Source organism: Moschus berezovskii, chromosome 2 (genome assembly GCF_049115385.1).
Source record: "Moschus berezovskii isolate FMDL1 chromosome 2, NW_MosBer_1.0, whole genome shotgun sequence".
NCBI classification, from domain to species: Eukaryota; Metazoa; Chordata; class Mammalia; order Artiodactyla; family Moschidae; genus Moschus; species Moschus berezovskii.
The window spans coordinates 139,181,340-139,193,490 of record NC_142461.1 but is presented as its reverse complement, the minus strand read 5'-3'; the positions used below and the strand labels follow the sequence as shown (position 1 = coordinate 139,193,490).

General features: G+C 39.2%; 1 protein-coding gene across 5 annotated transcripts in view; it reads right to left on the bottom strand.

The window, feature by feature from the left end:
* HERC2 (HECT and RLD domain containing E3 ubiquitin protein ligase 2) overlaps nucleotides 1-12,151 on the bottom strand; it is a 248,598-nt gene that overhangs the window by 58,726 nt on the left and 177,721 nt on the right. For all 5 annotated transcript variants that reach the window (XM_055398094.2, XM_055398095.2, XM_055398096.2 and 2 more), the window contains 3 exons: nucleotides 3,510-3,681; nucleotides 1,896-2,085; nucleotides 1,206-1,346 (listed from right to left, as the gene is read on the bottom strand). In XM_055398094.2, the coding sequence (XP_055254069.1) occupies nucleotides 1,206-1,346; nucleotides 1,896-2,085; nucleotides 3,510-3,681 (503 nt within the window). The remainder of the gene's footprint in view (nucleotides 1-1,205; nucleotides 1,347-1,895; nucleotides 2,086-3,509; nucleotides 3,682-12,151) is intronic.

The following is a 12,151-nucleotide window of genomic DNA, read 5'->3' as shown; positions in this document are numbered from 1 at the left end:
TAAAAGAAACCAGTCCTGAATATTCATTGGAAGGACTGGTGCTGAAGCTGAAGCTCCAATACTCTGGGCACCTGATGTGAAGAACTGACTAACTGGAAAAGATCCTGATGCTGCAAAGATTGAAGGCGGGAGGAGAAGGAGACGGCAGAGGATGAGATGGCTGGATGGCATCACCGACTCAATGGACATGGGTTTGAGCAAGCTCCAGGAGTTGGTGATGGCCAGGGAGGCCTGGAGTCCTGCAGTCTACGGGGTTGTAAAGAGTCAGACAGACCTGAGGGGCTGAGCTAAACTGACTGTGCTATAAAGTAAAGTGCTCAAAGAAATATGGGGGCACATCAGAAAGACAAACCAGATGGAAAGGCCTACCACGTCTGGGACAATCTGGGTGTCAAATGACGATAGTAATATATGTCATTATTTGAGTAAAATAGAATTCCATGAATATATACTGACAGAAAGATGAGATGAAAAGGGAAAGTTCTTCCCTACTGAAGAATACCAACAATGGTATTCCAAAAGGAATGATGAAATCTGAAAAATCACCATTTGACAATTATCACAGAATTAATGGACCCAGATGGAATTATCAAGAGATACTAAAAACTGGCAGATGAAAACATAATGAAGGATAAGCTAGTAACATAGTCCCAAAGTAAATTATCTCCCCAGGAATATCTGTAAACATGCTTTTTTTAAATTTATTAACTTCCAATAGAGAAATCTTGTAGACAAATTTAACAAAGTAGTAAGAATTAATATCACCTGCGATGCAGCAAATCAACAATGCACACATCTCAACAGAATGCACTGAAAAGAACTCTGCATCATTCCTGTGGCATTTCTTATAAAAAGAGGAACTTAAGGATGGTTCCATATTGAAAACAAAAAGAGGTAACCCTCACCCCTGGGCAGGTTCTAGACCTGTAACGAGCAAAAAGTGAGTCAGTCTCTGGGGCAGAAAATAGTCCCTGATCAGTGGCAATATCCTGATAATTAGGAAGCATACTCTGAAGCTTTAAGGAAGGCTGGGATTATGCCATGCAGTTCTCCCACCAACAGTTTAGAAACACTCACAACTGGAGAATCTAGGTAGACAGTACAAAGGAGTATACCATGTTCTATGTCTAGGAAATATTTCTGCAACTTGTGTGTACATTTAAGATTATTTCAAAATAAGCCATTAAAGAAGAAAACCCCTTGACCTCTTTGGTTTTGGTCATGGTTTCTGCAATGATGCTGGCAGCTCCTGGGTCATCTGTTACTGGGATAAACGGCCGAGAAGAAGCTGAGCAAGCAGATGGGGTCACTGCAGAAGGTGTCACAGCATCCTCAGAAGAGATAATCTAGTTTGAAAATGAAGAAGAAAAAGGAGAAACTTGGCAACATGGCACACTTCCCATCTAACTCCAAAAGGCTTACTTACCCCTTAGGTCATGTGAAATACGCCAGATTTTACAGAGATAACAAGACATTTATACTACCAGCTACCACCTCTAGTGCAATCTGGGACAGCCCTGCAAAGTTAAGCATATTCATGTTCCCAGGAAAACCTATTAATATTCACAAGCAATCACATGAAAACAACTAAAATGAGCTCACATCTCTCCAAGCTGGGCTTTTCCCCAACATAAATTAGTTTTCGTAGTGTTCAAGTTTCAGAATTACAGATGAACAACTGTGCGCTGCACTTAGCAACTTTTTAAAAGAATATTCCCATCTACACACTAAAAGGCTCCTTTTAAACAGAATACTAATTCAAGCCAAAAATCATAGTAGTAGACACAAAAACATTCTGAATTAAGTTAAAGAATGACTTATACTTTATAAGACACAAATGAGCTACTTCACTTCCTGATCAAACACTGCTTTACTGCTTTACCATTTATTTTTACCTCTCCTCTCTTTTCTTGCCATGGATTTGGACTCAATCTGTCTTCAATATCAACAGCCAGCACACACTCCTCTCCATTCATGGGACTGGCCATGGCAGAAACGTCAGAAGGGGGTGCCGAGGAGGAGAAGGAAGGACACTCCACCGGGGCAACCATGCCAGCCGGCATCAGGGCCCCGACCACGGTGTCTCTGTCAGGAGGGAAAGCCAGACCTGTGGTAAACTGCATCTACCTCTGCAGGATGGCAGAGTCAGGGGACAGAGCAACTGTTTACTGAAAGATTACCTCATTATTATAGGATAACTATAAAAAAAGAGTTTTAGAAAAATATTGAATGTTATTACTATGTATCTGCTGCCTAAAATATTTACTCCAGATCTTATTTACTGAACAACCATAGTGATAACAGGTGAAAAGCTGCCAACATAAAAATCAGACCAGAATAAGCCTCTGGATTTCTCTGAGAAATCTTCTTGGTTGTTAAGAGCCTAAGGATAATTTGGGGTTTTGTTGTTGTTAGGTCACTAAGTCATATCCAACTCTTTGCGATCCCATGGCCAGCAGGCACACCAGGCTTTCCTGTCTCTACCTCCTGGAGTTTGCCCAAGGTCACGTCCATTGAATCAGTGATGCCATCCAACCATCTCATCCTCTGTTGCACTCTTCTCCTGCCGTCAAGTTTTCCCAGCATCAGAGTCTTTTCCAGTGAGTTGGCTATTCACATTAGATGGCCAAAGTATTGAAGCTTCAGCATTAGCCCTTCCAATAATTATTCAGAATTTATTTCCTTTAAGATTAACTGGTTTGATCTCCTTGCCCTCCAAGGGGTTCTCAAGAGTCTTCTCCAGCACAACGGTTCAAAAGCATCAATTGTTCAGTGCTCTGTCTTCTTTATGGTCCAGCTCTCACATCTGTACGTGACTACTGGAAAGACTTTGACTATAGCCTTGACTATACGGACCTTTGTTGGCAAAGTGATGTCTTTGTTTTTTAATAAACTGTCCAGGTTTGCCATAGCTTTCCTGCCAAGAAGCAATCATCTTCTGACCTCATGGCTGTAGTCACCATCCACAGTGATTTTGTGTTTATTGCAAGCAAAATACCAAAGGTGCTTCACACAAGGCAGTGAAGACTAAATGTCCTCTCAACGACTAAGTTGGCCTTTAGTCTAAATTAATGTCCCTAAGTATTTATTTCTATTCATCACGTACATAACCACAATACAATGACTGATGGGCCATTTATTTAGTCTGCATGAAAACAGCAGCAAAATGGAGGAAAAGACAACACTACCAAATCTCTGCCTTATCAAGAGTGACAGAGATGACAACTATCTTGAACACTACTATATATAAGCATCAACTAATACTTCCCCCCAAAACAGGTCTAAAGCTTATTGGCCATAAAGAATAATGAAAATGTTCTTCAACTTGATTTTCTAATTCATATTTCAACCTCCATTAAAGAAAAGCATAAAGATACCATCATTCACTATCAAAGGGCATATGACCGAAACAGCACTTAAAAACAGTAACAAACATTCTCCATCAAAAAATGGCAAAAACCTAAAGTTTACATAATTGTGTGATTTCAAAAGCTAGCAAACAAGCCTACCTGGCATACATGATTTGCAATGCTGTAAGTATATGAGATAAGGCCTGTTGTTTGGCCAGATTTCCATCTAATGATAGGAGAATCTTGGCAAGAGAAGGGCGATTTGGTTTAGAATTATTTGCACCATTGATTTTATTACTGGCAGGAGACGAATCAGCATCAGAAGGCACACCTGGAAAAGTAAAATAAAACTGGGTTCAATTTTTAAGACCAGAGTTTGCTCTATTTCTACAATTTGACTTTTCCATTTCATTTCAAAGCACACTGCAATCTTCATTTTGCTATTTCACAGATTAAATATTAGTTTCACTAATAATCTCGCATAGTTTAAAAACAAACATCTATAGTGAAGGTTCACTATAACTACAAAAATATGTAAATGCTTTTGCAAGATGTACTTATAACAATTTACGCTATACATACATAAGTCATGAAAATACTATGATAACTATCTATATTTATTTATCGATGAAATGTAAAGCAAAACAGAAAATCCACAACAATGGTGAGAAGATAGTATGTTCACCATATACAGTGTTAGACACAAATTCCAGCTCACTGCCCTGAGAGTTCCCAGGCCTCAGCACAGGGAAAGAACCAGATGGAACCCAGTGGTCTCTGTGAGAAGAGGAGGCTGAGCTCAGCACCAGGGAATCCAATGTGGCCAAAGTTCACAGGACAGGATAAGAGAGGGAAAAGCTGCACAGAGAGTGCCCTGGAGATATGCAGGCATTCTCACTCATCCAGATAAGATGCCTACATAAATGGGCACGACCCAGAGACAAAGAAAGAACTTGTATGAAAGGACTAGGAGAACACTGAGGTCCCAGCTACTGCCTGTTCCCATCAGCTAGAGGGAAGACCTCATAATTCACAAGGCACTGAGTAAAATACTCAGTGGCAGGGAATTATTAGTCCCAGAATAATATCAGCTCGGAAATCCAAAACAAAGACCCAAAGGGATGAAACTGTATTGAGAGTAATTTAACTGTATGTAAGGTCAAGAAGATTCATTACATGCACAAAAATCTCCAGCAACATTCACAATATATGGCATCCAACTAAAAGTTACCATGTTGGAAGAAAGACAGGAAAATACCACTCAACTCAGAAATAGAAAAATCAACTGATCTAAACAACCCAGAATTCACATAGATATTACCATCAGCAGACAACTTAAGTTGAAATACTTACTATATCTGTATTCCACATGTTCAAAAGAGAATCAGAGACATGAAAGATAAAAAAATACTCAAATCAAATTTCTAGAGAAGTAGCTAGGCTGTCTGAGGTTTAAACAGTTTGGTAACATTAACAGCATATGAAAGTGAAGCAAAGATGAGTACATGTGAAGACACAGCAATAGAAACTGTTCACGTGAAACACAGAAAAAGTTTAAAAATGAACAATGTCATTGATGCGTGGAACAACTTGAGGAGTCCTGATGCTTTTGAACTGTGGTGTGGAGAAGGCTCTTGAGAGTCCCTTGGACTGCAACGAGATCCAACCAGTCCATCCTAGAGGAGATCAGTCCTGGATGTTCATTGAAAGGACTGATGTTAAAGCTGAAACTCCAATACTTTGGCCACCTCATGCGACGAGTTGACTCACTGAAAAAGACTCTGATGCTGGGAGGGATTGGGGGCAGTATGAGAAGGGGACGACAGAGAATGAGATGGCTGGATGGCATCACCGACTCGATGGACATGAGTTTGAGTGACTCCGGGAGTAGGTGATGGACAGGGAGGCCTGGTGTGCTGTGATTCATGGGGTCACGGCGAGTCGGACACGACTGAGCGACTGAACTGAACTGAGTACACATGGAACTAGACTTCCCAAAGGTACAGGGAAAAAAATTTTTTGAAGAACAGTGAATGACAATTTTACAAAATGGATGAAAACTTAAAATCCAGAGATCTAAGAGGTACAATGAACCACAAGTGCTTGAACTCTGGAAATAAAAACCAGGGAAATAAAAAGAAAATCCTAAAAGCAGTCTTAGATAAAAGACATGCTATGTACAGAAGAACGAAGATAAGAATGACAGAAAATTCTCAATGAAAACAACGTCAACCTAAAATTTAATAGTCAGCTAAAATATGCTGCAAACATGAAGCAAAATAATGACTAGTTTAGCCATAAAAAGCTGAAAGGAAGAATCACAGATCTGAGCTGACAAGACATAAAAAAGGAATTCCTTCAAGCAGAAGAAAAGTGATCCCAGATGGAAAAAGGATCACCACAAAGAAATGAAGACCACTGGAAGGAGTAGCCACGTGAGTAAACATAGAGATATCCTTTTCTCATTACTTAACTCATTTAAACAGATGACCTGATGTTTAAAAAACTACTTTAGACAACTCTAACATTTACAACATGCAGAGAAACGCATAACAAAAGCAGCGCTAGGGCGGGAGGCCGGAAGCAGAGCTGTGTCACTGTGTGACGCACACACTGCACAGGAAACAGTGTGACGCCACCTGCAGGTGGCGGTGGTGCAGTCACTGAGTTGAGTCCAGCTCTTGAGACCCCGACTGTGGCCCGCCAGGCTCCTCTGTCCATGGGGTTCTCCAGGCAACAATACTGGAGTGGGTTGCCATTTCCTTCTCCGGGGGATCTTTCCCACCCAGGAATCGAACCTGAGTCTCCTGCATTACAGGCAGATTCTTTACTGACTGAGCTACACGGGAATCAGCTAAAGGCAGACTATGATACATTCAGTTCAGTTCAGTGATACATTAAAGGTGCATAATTCCTAAAACAACCATTAAAATAACACAAAAACTTAGAGCTCAAAGAAAACAAAGGAGAAAATACAACATCAAAAAGAACAATTAATTCAAAGAAAGGCAGAAAAAAAACAACAGCTAGGACTAATATAATACAAAATAAATACCAGGATACTGATTGAAAACAAATACATTCATAATCACATTAAATGTGAGTGAAGTAAACACCCCAAATAGAGAGTCCCAGAGAAAAAATTAAAAAGCAAAATCCAACTATATGTTGCCTACCAGGAATTTTTTTTTCGTAGGTTAACAGTAAAAAGAATGGAAAAAATATACCATAGTTTCTCATGTACCTATATTCTTATCAGTCAAACTTTATTTCAAAGCAAATGGATAAGAGGATAATCTGTCATAATGATGTCAGTGTCAATTACTCAAAGGAGAATAAATGTCTGTCTACACTAGAAAATTAGGAAGACCCTAAGCCCATGACCTAAGCTTCTTAGAAGAAAAGAATAAAGGTTAAAGATCACTGAAACAGAAAACAGAAAAACAATGAAAGAAAATCAAGGAAACCATAGGCTTGTTCTTTGAAAAAACTTAATAAAACTGATAAAGCTATAGACACACTGGAAAGAGAAGATTCAATTACCAATATAAGGAATGAGTAATAACACCACTATAGAGTCTACAAATATTAAAAGAAAAATAAGCAAACACTGAAACCAACTTTATGCCAGTAAGTTAAACTTCCATCAAAGACAACTAGAGTGGGTTGCCATTTCCTTCTCCAGGGATCTTCACAACCCTGGGATCGAACCCAGGTCTCCTGCATTGGAGGCAGACACTTAAACCTCTGAGCCACCAGGGAAGCTCCCACAAAAGAAACAGCTAACCTTAAATCTTACAGGAATTAAATTTGCAGTTTAAAAACACGACACAAAGAAAACTCCAGGCCCAGACTGCTTCACTGATGAATTCTATTGAAATAATACCAAATCTACACAAAAAGGAAAACTAAAGAGAAGGAAACACCACTTTATTCTGTGAGGACAGACCAACAGAGACATTAATAGAAAACTGTAGACCAACATCTATCATGAACAGAGAGGTGAAAGTTCTTAACTGGCTTTTTTTTTTTTAAAGCAACTAGAACACAAAAAGGTACAAAAAGAATAATCCGTATGTCAAAAATAAAGCTGAAAATATATAAAACTGGGCTGTCATGGTGGGTTGGCCACAGAAGACCACTGGCCTTGTGGGACTGGTTTATATTTAAGAGTCCACATGAGAAGCTAAGAACACTGTATACAAAGATCCTTGGATGTGCTTGGATGAATCCCTAAAAATGCACCATATAGAAGGTATACAGTACAGATTACAAATGAGAAGCTGGGTACAGTTAAAACAGAATCAGAGGTTATAAAAACAGAAGAGCAACCTCAGGGTGGTCAAATAGGTGACTTTTTTAGGCTGAAAATGAATTAAGTCTCCAAGAAAAATGGTGGAGTGGAAAACATGGGAGTCCTTCTGGCAACCAATGAAAATGGGTAATATAAATATTAAGTGACTAGTGTCTTCATGGGAAACTATATAATTAAAAATAGTTATATTAAAAATATTTTCATATGCATCTTATGATCAAGAAAACTGACACAGAACATATGTAGAAGACTTGATAAAATGGATGATGATGGTACCAGGGGCTTGTGAATCAATTTTTCATTTATACAGCAGCTATTCAAATTACTGAAGAAGCTTAAGTAGCTGAAGTTGAATGGTTCTATGAAGACCTACAAGATCTTTTAGAACTAACATCCAAAAAAGATGTCCTTTTCATTATAGGGGACTGGAATGTAAAAGTAGTAAGTCAAGAAAGATCTGGAGTAACAGGCAAAATTGGCCTTGAAGTACAGAATGAAGCAGGGCAAAGGCTAATAGAGTTTTGCCAAGAGAAGGCACTGGTCATAGCAAACATTCTCCTCCAACAACACAAGAGAAGACGCTATAAATGGACATCACCAGATGGCCAACACCGAAATCAGATTGATTATATTCTTTGCAGCCAAAGTTGGACAAGCTCTATACAGTCAGCAAAAACAAGACTGGGAGCTGACTGTGGCTCAGATTATGAACTCCTTATTGCCAAATTCAGAATTGAACTGAAAAAAGAAGGGAAAACCACTAAACCATTCAGCTGTGACCTAAATCAAATCCCTTATGATTATACAGTGGAAGTGAGAAACAGATTTAAGGGACTAGATCTGATCAATAGAGTGCCTGATGAACTATGGACAGAGGTTCCTGACACTGTACAGGAGACAGGGACCAAGACCATCCCCATGGAAAAGAAACGCAAAAAAGCAAAAGGCTGTCTGAGGAGGCCTTACAAATAGCTGTGAAAAGAAGAGAAGCGAAAAGCAAAGGAGAAAAGGAAAGATATAAGCATCTGAATGCAGAGTTCCAAAGAATAGCAAGGAGAGATAAGAAAGCCTTCCTCAGCAATCAATGCAAAAAAATAGAGGAAAACAATAGAATGGGAAACACTAGAGATCTCTTCAAGAAAATGAGAGATACCAACGGAACATTTCATGCAAAGATGGGCTCAATAAAGGAGAGAAACTGTATGGACCTGAATTCAGGAGGCAGAAGATATTAAGAAGAGGTGGCAAGAATACCCAGAAGATCTGTACAGAAAAGATCCTCACAACCCAGATAATCACAATGGTGTGATCACTCACCTAGAGTCAGACATCCTGGAATGTGAAGTCAAGTGGGCCTTAGGAAGCATCACTACCAACAAAGCCAGTGGAGGTGATGGAATTTCAGTTGAGCTATTTCAAACCCTAAAAGATGATGCTATGAAAGTGCTGCACTCAATATGCCAGCAAATTTGGAAAACTCAGCAGTGGCAAGAGGACTGGAAAGGGTCAGTATTCATTCCAATCCCAAAGAAAGTAAAGCCAAAGAATGCTCAAACTATGGCACAATTGCACACCAGTCCATTCTAAAGGAGATCAATCCTGCGTGTTCACTGGAAGGACTGATGCTAAAGCTGAAACTCCAATACTTTGGCCACCTCATGCGACGAGCTGACTCACTGGAAAAGACTCTGATGCTGGGAGGGATTGGGGGCGGTAGGAGACGGGGACGACAGAGAATGAGATGGCTGGATGGCATCACCGACTCGATGGACATGAGACTGAGTGAACTCCGGGAGTTGGTGATGGACAGGGAGGCCTGGCGTGCTGTGATTCATGGGGTCACAAAGAGTCGGACATGACTGAGCAACTGAACTGAACTGAACATGCTAGTAAAGTAATGCTTAAAATTCTCCAAGCCAGGCTTCAGCAATACGTGAACCATGAACTTCCAGATGTTCAAGCTGGTTTTAAAAAAGGCAGAGGAAGCAGAGATCAAACTGCCAACATCTGCTGGATCATGGAAAAAGCAAGAGAGTTCCAGAAAAACATCTATTTCTGCTTTATTGACTATGCCAAATCCTTTGACTGTGTGGATCACAATAAACTGTGGAACATTCTGAAAGAGATGAGAATACCAGACCACTTGACCTGCCTCTGAGAAACCTGTATGCAGATCAGGAAGCAGCAGTTAGAACTGGACATGGAACAGACTGGTCCAAATAGGAAAAGGAGTATGTCAAGGCTGTATATATTGTCACTCTGTTTATTTAACTTATATGCAGAGTACATCATGAGGAACGCTGGGCTGGAAAAGCACAAGCTGGAATCAAGATTGCAGGGAGAAATATCAATAACCTCAGATATGCAGATAACACTACCCTTATGGCAGAAAGTGAAGAAGAACTAAAGACCCTCTTCATGACTGAAAGAGGAGAGTGAAAAAGTTGGGCTTAAAGCTCAACATTCAGAAAACTATAAGATCATGGCATCCAGTCCCATCACTTCATGACAAACAGACGGGGAAACAGTGGGCTCCAAAATCACTGCAGATGGTGACTGCAGCCATGAAATTAAAAGACACTTACTCCTTGGAAGGAAAGTTATGACCAACCTAGATAGCATATTAAAAAGCAGAGACATTACTTTGCCAACAAAGGTCCGTCTAGTCAAGGCTATGGTTTCTCAAGTGGTCACGTATGCATGTGAGAGTTGGACTATAAAGAAAGCTGAGGGCTGAAGAATTGATACTTTTGAACTGCAGTGTTGGAGAAGACTCTTGAGAGTCCCCTGGACTGCAAGGAGATCCAACCAGTCCATCCTAAGGGAGATCAGTCCTGGGTGTTCATTGGAAGGACTGATGTTGAGACTGAAGCTCCAATACTTTGGCCACCTGATGCGAAGAGCTGACTCTTTTGAAAAGACCCTGATGCTGGGAAAGATTGAGGGCAGGAGGAGAAGGGGATAACAGAGAATGAGATGGTTGGATGGCACCACAGACTCAATGGGCGTGGGTTTGGGTAGGCTCTGGGAGTTGGTGATGGACAGGGAGGCTTGGCGTGCTGCAGTTCATGGGGTCGCAAAGAGTCAGACACAACTGAGCAACTGAACTGAACTGATTCAAATTACTTAAAAAGTGATATATTTTTTTAACACAGAGAGATTGTGGCAAGATTTGAAAGTTAGCTTGAAAAATTCCATAGATTTTCAACACAGAGACCATATTTGAGAGGTGAAGTATTTTTAGTAGCATATTCAACATATCATTTAATTTTTCATTGTGGAAAAAAAATAGAAAAGGTACTTATTATTTAAACAAATTTATAAGTCACTGAAGCGAGTAGCAAGAAAAAACCCATCAAATTAGAATTTGTTATACACTGGGAAAACTAATTTGGTATTTGAAACATTATTTATAGGGGAAGTTTGAAAAACATTTCTGCCTCACTGAAGGAAGTTAGTTTTCTGGCTGTTTGCCTTTAGTCTTCTTGATCAAACAAAGTACAGCAGAAGAGAAAGTTTCTGCAAAAGAAGAGACATTGAGAGTTCTTAAGTTTACCCAACATATAGATTGGCTTGTATTCAAAACATCTGGATGGATGGTTGTAACTTCAAGCTGGAATCACTAAGCAGTTGTCACTAATTTCCAATATGAGTGTAACTGGGTATCAAACAGAAGATAAATGCTATTAAAAGAATGAAGCAGTTTAGCAAGTTTAAGGTTATACAAAAATAAAATTACTTATGTCCTCAATTATACATACATTTATATATAGAACTGAATGAAAAGAGAAAATATAACATATGAAAATTTGAGATGAGGCTAAAGCAGTGCCAAGACAGAAGTTCACAGCACTAAAAGTTTACACTAGACAAGACAAACGGTCGCAAATCAATAATCTAAGCTCTCATCTCAAGAAAGTAGAAGAGAAAATAAACATAAAGCAAGCATAAAGGTGAGAACAGAAACCAATAAAACTGAAACAGATGAGAGAAAATCCAAGAAATGAAAAGTAGCAAAACCAAGTGGGGTGTATTCAAGGTATGGAAGACGAACTCAAAAACCTGAATGTGAATACTAATAGCTGATTTTACTTGTAACCACCCCAAACTGGAAGCAATCCAAATGTCCTAAAAAAACAAATGTATTTCTACACACTAATAAGGAGCATCTTGAATATTTCTAGATAAGACCAAGGAACAAAAGAAATTTTTTAAAATACCATTTTTAACAGAATGAACAATATGAAATATTTAGGGATAAATATGACAAAAGATATGCAAGACCTGTACACTGAAACTATAAAATATTGCTGAGAAATATTAAAGACGTAAACAAATGGAGAGGAATAGTATACTCACGAGTGGGAAGATTCAATACTGTGATGCAAACCCCAAATTGATCTATAGTCAATGTAATCAAAATCCCAAGTAGGTTATTTTATAAAAACGCACAAGCTGATTCTAAAAGTCACATGGAAATGCAAAG